General features: G+C 45.2%; 1 protein-coding gene across 2 annotated transcripts in view; it reads left to right on the top strand.

The window, feature by feature from the left end:
• mmrn2a (multimerin 2a) overlaps positions 1-10,434 on the top strand; it is a 28,360-nt gene that overhangs the window by 4,670 nt on the left and 13,256 nt on the right. For both annotated transcript variants that reach the window (XM_084376305.1, XM_084376304.1), the window contains exons 2-5: positions 2,699-2,821; positions 4,444-4,550; positions 5,053-5,109; positions 9,011-9,145. In XM_084376305.1, coding sequence (XP_084232431.1) covers positions 2,699-2,821; positions 4,444-4,550; positions 5,053-5,109; positions 9,011-9,145 — 422 coding nt within the window. The remainder of the gene's footprint in view (positions 1-2,698; positions 2,822-4,443; positions 4,551-5,052; positions 5,110-9,010; positions 9,146-10,434) is intronic.

Below are 10,434 nucleotides of genomic sequence, written 5' to 3'. Positions count from 1 at the left end.
GCAAAAGTGGAACAGTTTAGTAACGTCACTTTGTAATAATCACTTTTCCTTTTTGGCGTGCGCTCACTCCGGCCCCCGTCGTCATGAGACCCACATCCAAACATTAAACCTCAGGACGTCCACAGATTCACAGATACAACGGTCCCTGAGGGCTCTAAACAAAACAAACCCTCCCCCACGTTAATGACATCGTTCACTAACTGAGCTCTTTGTGCTGCGGGGGTTGCCAGGTCTGCTCATTATAAGCATTTTTTCTAACTTGTTTCTCAAGTGTAGTAGCTTCTTCTGTCTTGCTCCATGTCTCCTGTCATTGCCATAGTTTATCATGTAGGATTATAACCCTGTTCCTCTGCCACTCCCCCATGAACTACACACACACAGGTGACACGTTTCCTCCAGTAGAAGTACAAGTACTTGTGTCAAAGTACAAGTACTGATTCAGCCTCTTTACTCGGAGGTCAGGGCTCAACAGGCAGTTAAGTGCTGATGAAGTGGAGGTAAAAAAAGTTCTGTTGGCCTCAGAAGAGAAAAGTTAAAGGATCATTCTGGAGTTTCCATTTGATTTAGTCTATTAAGCAGAAATCCTACTGATCATTTTCTACATGATTGTTTTCCTTCTATTCAGGTTCACTTCTGGGAAATCGAGGGAAAGACTGTTTATTAGCCTGGTGTCTGATTATCTGTGTGTTTTGTGTCCAACTGCTGATCAGATTAATTGATATAAAACAAACACTTTAGCTCTGATGCAGTAGCTAAAGATATCACATGAATGTAGAGGAGTGGAAGTATAAAGTAGTAGTAGCAGAAAATGGAAATACTCAAGTAAAGTACCTCAAAGTTATACTTAAGTACAGTACTGGAGTAAATGTACTTAGTTACATTCCATCACTTTCCGTCTCCTTAATTACCAATAATCAGCCCTGAAAAAATCCAATCTGTCGATCCCTGATGACATCAATCTGAAAGTTCCTGCAGAGTTTATGCTCTTATTTTGAAGTATCCACAAAGTCTTCCTGTCTGTGGCCGTCATGGTGGACGTCCAGGCTGAGATTTGTCCTCTTGTGCTGATGTTGTGACCTGCAGCCTCCTCAGAGCTGCTTCTGTTCGACTCAGCAGAAGAAGAAGCTCAGTGGGCTGACACATTCACATCAAAGAGAGCTGAAGCTGCAGATAACGTGACCATGAAGGCATCGTCTGCTGCTCATTCAGCTGGCATCAGCAGACACACAGCTGCCAGATGAAAGGACGACGGCGTCCAAAGAAAAGTGGATATTTAAAGACTTGTTATCAGACTGATGATCGTCTGAAGTCTGAGGATGAATCCACACTGATATGTCTTCATGTTAAAGACAGACTTGTCCCTCTAGCGCCGCCCTCAGGACAAACCACTAACGACTACGCTGTTATAATGAGAAATCCCTCCAGTCGTGTGTTCGGTGTTCCCGGTGTCATTATTCAGACTTTGGCTGCTTCACAAACATCTTTCAGGTCTTAACCTGAACTCTTGAACCTGCAGCTTGTTTTCTTCAGCTCTCGCTCTCAAACACAGAGTGACGGCTGTACAGATCACAGCTGTGTGACTGTGACAGTCTGAGCCTCCAGTGAAGAGGACATGTCTGCAGATTTGAGGGTTCTTGGTCCGAACTGAACAGTGCTGCGCCTCCTCTCACAAAATGACTGACAGAACAACATTTAACCGAATGACTGGATGTTTGTGTTGGAAAGGAGGGAAATCCCAAAGTTACATGTCTTCAGTCTGAGACGTTCAACACAGTACGGCAGTTATTGCGTGATGTGTTGTAAGTGTGGACTCTGTTTTAATAGACAAAGAAGAGAGAAATGACCCCAGAGACAGTCTGCGCTCTCTGAACTGTAGGACGGACGGCCTGTAAAGTTCCTCCGAACTCAACAACTCACTAAACTGAGGCATTTGTCAGTGGAGTCTGGTGCTGTGCGTGAGAGTGATGAACATGTGTTCCTTTATTTCTTACTTTTCTAACTTGGAAAAACTCTCTTAGCAAAACAACTTCTGGCAGGTTCTCTGTGGGTTGTAAATGCATTCTGGGAAATGTAGGCAATACTCAACTTCAGGAAATTACACTCATTCATCACAACAATAACTCCTGGAAAGAATGAGAGCTCCTCTGGTCTGACGGTGTGATCCAACATAAACATCAGAGTCAGAGAGGAGGCTCCTTGTTCTGACAGCACTCGGCTCACGTCACTGATTAAAGTAGAACTTTCAGAAATGTTTTTACTCCGACTGAACGAGGATGGAGCAGAAAATGTGTGAGCTTAAGCTCCATCACATGAAGGAGAGATGAACAGTGTGCAGAGTTCAGTCTGACAGGACAGATTAACCTGAAGATGAAGATCAGGGATTTACTCTGATGTTGTTCCAGCGTCCTCTCAGCTCGCTGTTGATGCGTTCAGACTCACCTGTGCATGAAAGGCTCTGACCTACAGAGGAGAGCCAGTGTGAAGGTGTCGGTGGTCTGTGAGGAGAGGACGCCATGTTTGACCTCTGACCCCAAACAGGAAGGAGGCAACAACAAACTGCAAACGAGCAATTCAACAGAATGTAATCTGTGTGTGTGTGTGTGTGTGTGTTCTGTAGGCTAATAACCCTAGGCTAGACTTCCTGAAACACACACATCATTATTATCATCGTCGTCGTGTGTGTGTCTGTGTTGTGCAGGAACTGGTGTACGTTCGTGCAGAGGCGTGTCGTCACGGTGGCGGAGGCATGTGGAACAGAGAAGTACACAATCCAGGCTCAGAGCCTCTGTCCGAGCGGGAGGCCGGACTGTCAGCTGGTCATGTGAGTACACAACGAGCACACTGTGTGTCAGGGACGGGGGAAGTATTGTCGAACACCACATGATAAATACTCTTAGAAGTAAAAGTTTTGCATTGAAAATGTTACTTAAGTAAAAGTATGTAAGTATAATCATGAAAGTGTCTGAAAGTAAAAGTAGTCATTGCAGCAGTGGATGAATAGTTGTGTTCATTTTGAACAGTTTGTATCAGACTGACACTGATGAGTCTTTATGTTCTGGATTCACGTGCAGATTATTTTCTCCATGAATCCATCGACTGTTTGGTGAAAGTAGTGAGAAATGTGGCGGCGATGAGCCAGAACCCACCGTGACACCTTCAGTGTTGGTCCGGTCCAAACCTCAACATTATTACAGATACATTCAAATCATTCAAAGGAAACAACATCTGTGAAGCTGCAACCAGACGACGTGTTTACAGGAAAAATGACTAAAAAACAAAATGTAGAGAGTTGATAATTAGTGTTCGGTCATATTTAATAAACTCTTAATGTTTTGTGAGTAAACGTTTTAATTTGTAAAGTAACTAAAGCTGTTGGATAAATGTAGTGGAGTAAAAAGTACAATGTTTTGATAATTATTAAGAGAAAGTGAAAAAAAATGAAAAGACTCAAAATACAAGTAACGAATTTGGTTTTACTTTCAGTACTTGGGTATAAAATAGAAAATGAATATGTGACATTAAAACGATACTTCGGTCTTAATGCAGTTGCTCAGGACCTTCAGACCTGCGTTCCTTCTGCTGGGAAACATTTTTTTTTAAACTGATGCCATGTTTGTCTTGTCCGATGTCTATCACTCTCTCACAGCGTGCTCAAAGTCATGAAATAATTGTGATTGGATAATCAGGATCCAATCAGTAACCAGCATTGCTGACATCATTAAATGACAGAGTATTTTTTGGTTGAGAGACAGAAATATGTCATGTCCATTCCAGCGGACGCAGGGTCTGAGGGGTTTAAACAGACATTAGAGGGTCAGAACGTTTCTATTAAACATCACGGTGTGTTGTTCAGACTTCTCCTTGTTGTTGTCTCTTTCTTGCACGACTCTTAATACTTTTGCCTTCTCAGGCCTGATGACCGTCTCCACTCAGTGGTTTTATTTTTAATGGTCTCAAGACAAACGGGGTCAGCTGCTTCTGGTCCGACTCCTCCACACAGCCGGGAATAAACTTCCTGTAGGGAAACTCGTTTGGTTGATCCAAAAATAGCCCAATTTCCCAAATATTTGATGTGAAAACAGTGGAATCAGTAAAAATACCCATCATGTAACTGTAGAAAATAACTCTGATGAAGAAGTTTTAGTTTTCCATCAGTATGAACGGAGGGAAGAAGAGTCGACCAGCGTCTCCACTGACAGTAACAGTCAATAAAAACTGATCCAGATGTTCTGGAGGACCAGATGAACATGATGAACATGATGAGATGTTTGCTCTCATGAACTGTCACAGTGTTGGTGAAGCTGGTACACTGTCACCTCACGCCCACACCTGAAAGCTTCACATGGAGGTTTTGACTTCAACATATTTCAGACAGAAGCTAAAGTGTGTGTGTGTGTGTGTGTGTGTGTGTGTGTGTGTGTGTGTGTGTGTGTGTGTGTGTAGTTACAAACTGTCCACGCGGCCAATCTACAGGCAGACGCAGAAGATCGTCACTGCTCTGCTGTGGCGCTGCTGTCCGGGACACGGAGGACACAACTGTGAGGACACAGGTGGGTCAGAACCTGCCGCACTGACCCGCTCTGTTCACTGATTCTTCCATCGCTGTTCCTCGTCATTCTCAACTTTGGTGTGTGTGTGTGTGTGTGTGTGTGTGTGTGTGTGTGTGTGTGTGTGTGTGTGTGTGTGTGTGTGTGTGTGTGTGTGTGTGTGTGTGTGTGTCAGATGTCTGGAGGAGGACGTCCTCTCTTCTTTCTCAAAGTTTTTCAGTGAAAAGTATTTTTGTCTCTGAGAATAAAAAGCTCATTGCTACATCAAACTGAAGAGTTTCCTCTCTTTACTCTTTAAACACAAGTAACTGGTTGAATTATAGATAATCTTTATTTTCATTGTAAAACTAAACTCAGTTTGCAGCGTCTGTTCTTCAAGAAGAAAACACTATAAATATGTAAAAGAGCAAAAAAGCCAGAGCATGTGAATCTCCACAATAAGATCCTGAGCCGGATCCTGAACGTGTGCAGTCAGTTTAACGCTGGTTGTGTTTGTCTCTGACAGTCTCTGATGCACAGCCGGATTCTGGAAGCTCAGCTCCGATTGGAGGATCTGGAACAGGTACGACGACTCAACTGCACACACGAATCCAGGTTCAGCTTCACTGTCATTAATCAACCTCAACGTTTGGTTTGAATTAACATCCATCTACACACAGTCCTGTGTAGAACAGACTGGGCCTTCACAATAAAAGCACCGTGTTGGTTTGTTGGTCCATGTTAGTGTGTCATCCAGTCATCATCTCCTGATGATATAAAGTCAGGCTCAGTCATCGTCTCCTCCTGATGATATAAAGTCAGGCTCAGTCATCGTCTCCTCCTGATGATATAAAGTCAGGCTCAGCCATCATCTCCTCCTGATGATATAAAGTCAGGCTCAGCCATCGTCTCCTCCTGATGATATAAAGTCAGGCTCAGCCATCGTCTCCTCCTGATGATATAAAGTCAGGCTCAGCCATCGTCTCCTCCTGATGATATAAAGTCAGGCTCAGTCATCGTCTCCTCCTGATGATATAAAGTCAGGCTCAGTCATCGTCTCCTCCTGATGATATAAAGTCAGGCTCAGTCATCGTCTCCTCCTGATGATATAAAGTCAGGCTCAGTCATCGTCTCCTCCTGATGATATAAAGTCAGGCTCAGTCATCGTCTCCTCCTGATGATATAAAGTCAGGCTCAGCCATCGTCTCCTCCTGATGATATAAAGTCAGGCTCAGCCATCGTCTCCTCCTGATGATATAAAGTCAGGCTCAGTCATCGTCTCCTCCTGATATAAAGTCAGGCTCAGCCATCGTCTCCTCCTGATGATGTAAAGTCAGGCTCAGCCATCATCTCCTCCTGATGATGTAAAGTCAGGCTCAGCCATCATCTCCTCCTGATGATGTAAAGTCAGGCTCAGCCATCGTCTCCTCCTGATGATATAAAGTCAGGCTCAGTCATCGTCTCCTCCTGATGATATAAAGTCAGGCTCAGTCATCATCTCCTCCTGATGATATAAAGTCAGGCTCAGTCATCATCTCCTCCTGATGATATAAAGTCAGGTGAAGTCTCGTAGTCCACAGAACATTTCTGGAGCTTCACAGTAAAACAGAGTTGCAGCGTTCTGCTGAACACCTGAAGCAGCTGGAGATGATTGAACATCAGATGTCTCCATGCAGCTCGTCTGCTGTGATCACAGAGATCACAACCTGATCTGAGACCAGATTTAACCCTTCATTAAGATGAAGTCTTCACTGGAGCTGCTGAGCTAACACTGTTAGCTCGCTGCACATCTTCAACAAAAATCTAAAATCCAGTGTGGTCCTGCTTCTTTTTAACAAAACACACACACACACACACACACACACACACACACACACACACACACACACACACACACACAGCAGTCTGACTCATTCCTGCCTCTTTAACAAAGTGAGGAAGCTGTGAAGTGCAGAGAGACACTCAGCTTCAATAAACCTTCAGCTCAGGTCAGGAGAAGGTCCAACCACCCTCCTCCTCCATCCTCCTCCCTCCCCCCCGGGAAGAGGGTGTGGGTGAGCCGCTCCTACAGGACTCACCTCCAAGGTCGACCCTCTCCCACATCCTCGGCCTATAAACACACAGTGAGTCACCCAGTGCAGGAGGGGGGCCGTCCTCGGGCTCCTGATGGAGGTGATGAAGAGGTTGGAGATCACAGCAGCCTGATGGTGGATGTGACTAATGTCACTGTGACCTGATGGAGCTGAGGACAGAGTGGGGCGGAGCTTTGTGTTGGACTGTTTGTTTTAACCTCAGGTGGGCGGGGCTTAATCCTGGTTGTCGACCTGGTAGTCTGACTGTTGACCTGCTCGGTGAATGTGTGACTTGTAACAGTAGGCTGCTGATTGTTTCCCATTTCCTGCCAATAGTAAGCATTTGTCTCTCAACACTGACCAACACCAAAGTACTTATTCAGCTTCTTTACTCCAGTAAAAGTAATAGAGTACAGGCTCTGAAATGTACTCAGAGTATCACAGTAAAGAGTCTCCCTCTGGCTGCAGGCTCTCTGCAGATACCAGACACTAACACGCCTTTTCTCCCCATTCAGCCTCCCTCTCTGTCTGTTCACGTCTTTACGTCTTTGTTGTGTCTCGCTGCGTCTGCCGTGCGTGATGTGCTCTGACAGGTCGACATCAGTCTGTGATGTTGGGAAATAACAATAATCCATAATTCACCTCAAATGCATCAAACTAAAGTAACGAGGCTGTTTGAAGCTGTGAGGAGGAGAAAGTTCAGATGTTTGTGTTCAGATGTAGAGAGGGAAAGTCTCAGAGATACTCAGGTACAGGACAGATACCTGAGACATGGACTGAAGGACAGTAACTAAGTATTTGTACTTACAAGGTCTCAATCAGATGTTTCACGTTTCACCTTTTAGTTCATACGTTGTAGACTGAAGGTCTGTGGAGGTGTAGTACTGCAGTACCTCAGAAGTATTTGTACCATGAGTGTCTGTGAGAATGAAAACAGTCGATGTTTTTGGAAAGAATTCAGACTAAAATAGAGTTTTGGCCTTTAGAGGCTTGATTGAATAAAAAGGAAAACAAAGAGGCAGTTCCACCCACACACACACACACACACACACACACACACACACACACACACATCAACATGGTACCGTCCGCTCCCACCACGCCTTCGATTGAACCCACTTCCTGTGAGCTGAAGTCGATGTAATGGACCTGGACACAATAACAGGAACACCTTAAAATAGAAACGCCCCCGAGGTGAGTCATCAGCTCTGTGACACAGTGAAACCAAACGTTACAACCTGAGCACAGATTGGACCTGCAGCAGAGTGTACAGGTGTTTCTATTAATGTGTCCACCTCCTGTACGTCATCCAGACGGACCAGAAACTGACTGGCCAGGTTTCTGGAGAGAATGAAGGTGTGTTTGTTTCCTTGCTGCTCCTCTGAACTCTACCATCTATATTATGGAAACCTAAATGGGTCCAGTAGTTTTTCTGTAATCCTGCTGACAAACAGACAAACTGAACCAGAAACAATCTTCCTGCTGGACGTAACTAAATATTTATTACAGGACCAAAGTCTGATAAAAAGTCCTTTGTGATTAAAATCCCCAAATGGAAACGCCAAAAGAAAAAAGTTTATCTCTGCTGAGGAGTTGGAACGATGAAGGAAACAGATCTGATGACGCTGCAGTTTCCTCCTGGAGTGTCGGGTTGGTTCTGCCCTCGGTGCTGACTGCAGGTCACTGATACAGAGCTCCCTGTTCCTGCTGTCGCTCTGATTTTTAGTTGAACAATGAACTCAAGTGAAACAAAAAACTGAGGAAACTGAACTGAGAAATCCCCAAATACATCAGCCGGCTTCCCATCAGCCCGTCTGTCTCCCTCTACCTGTCTGCCTGACTTCCTGTTGGTCTCTCCTTCTCAGGTCACTTCACTTTAATGAAGCTTCATCAGTACGATCACAAAACATGAATCATAAATAAATAAGTCAACAAGTGGCCGTCGTGCGCAGCGTGAGCCTCATGGTGATTATTTCCTTTATCAGATGGATTCATGAGATTTTTCACAGGAGAAATAAAAACGTTGACCTGCAGGTGGCGCTAATGAAAAATCAGAGTATCACCAAAGTGGCTTCAGTCATTTGAGCACCTCACATGTACAGTGTCCTGATGATGTGCTGCACATGTGAACATCTGATCCTGGTTTTGAGAGACTCGATGAGCCTGCAGGAGTAAACGGGTCAATGAGCACAGAACCAGATTTCTCAGGTTCCATGTAAAATGTAAATCACCAAAACAAGCTGGAAAGACTCAAAACTAGAATATTAAAGTACAGCATGTTACAGTCTAACATACTTCATGTCTGTAGAAACTTTCATGGCACTTTAATAGATGAGATATTTCCCTGTACTGTTGGACGGACCAACAGAACAAACGGTCACTGATAATGAATCTCTTCTCTCTGTGTTTCAGGCTTCCAGCAGCGGCTCCAGCAGCAGCGTGCCGACCCGAACCGCGTACAGAACGACTACCAGGGTTCTGACAGCGACCAGTACGACACTGGCTACCAAAAACCCAACGCCTCCGACCAGGAACCCCACCGTCCTGGTGAGTTTTGGCATAATGTAACTCTAAAACTGTGACGACATGATGTTAGGTATTCCTGATGTGCTTCTCCAGCCTGTCTGATGTGAGAAGGATCTTTTTATTGATTAGTCAAAGTAATCAAAGTATTTGGTGTTTTTCCGTCACATCTGCCGGCCCGGTTCTACCCTGTTTGACTCGAACATCAACTCACTGCTCACACTGAAGATCATTAGGATCAACATGAAAATCCTGATGTCTCACACACGTCCTGTACATGACCTTTAACACACACACACACACACACACACACACACACACACACACACACACACACACACACACACATTGAGCCCCATTCCTCAGCAGTGACACCTCCGGTAACAACACACATAAACACACATACAGACAGACGCACACTTCCCCCGCAGGAAATCCTCTCTTTCTTCTGTGTGTGTGTGTGTGTGTGTGTGTGTGTGTGTGTATGTGTGCGCGCGCGCCTCAGGTCACTGCTGTCACTCTTCTCCAGACACACACACACACACACACACACACACACACACACACACACACACACACACAGTGACCTCACTCTGTTTCATCACAACCTGTTTTCACTACAACAGACTGAACTCTGTTCCCACATGCTGCGGGGTACTGAGGGGTCAAAGGTCGCAGTACAGTGAGGCCACGTAGCGACAGGAAGTTCCCGGTCACCTCAGACTCCAGCTGCAGGGGTACTGAGGGGGCGGAGCTGCAGGGGCGTTTGAAGGTTGAAATCCAACACACCCCGGTCAGCTGGCAGTGTTTCTCTCTAATAACTGTCAGCGTGATTTACAGCAGCGAGCAGAGGCGACTTCCTGTTGGGACAAAACGTCTGTTCCACAACTGTGGTTCTGTTTGGTTCTCTGACGTTTTGTTGTAAATGTCACAATTAAAGGAAAGATGACACTTTAATGACACACACACACACACACACACACACACACACACACACACACACACACACACACACACTGAGCCACCAAAACGCTGCTGCTCGAGTCCTCGGTGGGACCAGGACGGTGGATCATTGATAAAAGTGCGTGCTTCCCCCGCCCCTCCCAACAAAAGTCCCGGGAGTGTGTTGCAGCTGTTCAGGTGCACAAACCTAACGCACCTCTCCAGCGGTCCCAGCAGTTCTCAATGAAGTGATCACCTGCGGGGGGCGTGGTTAACTTACAAATGTTTGTCATTGATTTTGTGTCTTATGTGAGAAACAAAGTAAAGAAACAGCAACAGAACTCTTTCTCTGTCTTCATGGAACAAATGAA

The sequence above is a fragment of the Pagrus pagrus genome (genome assembly GCF_965226575.1).
Source record: "Pagrus pagrus genome assembly, chromosome: 15".
Lineage (NCBI taxonomy): Eukaryota > Metazoa > Chordata > Actinopteri > Spariformes > Sparidae > Pagrus > Pagrus pagrus.
The sequence above is the reverse complement of the archived record's forward strand: the minus strand, read 5'-3'. Positions and strand labels throughout refer to the sequence as shown.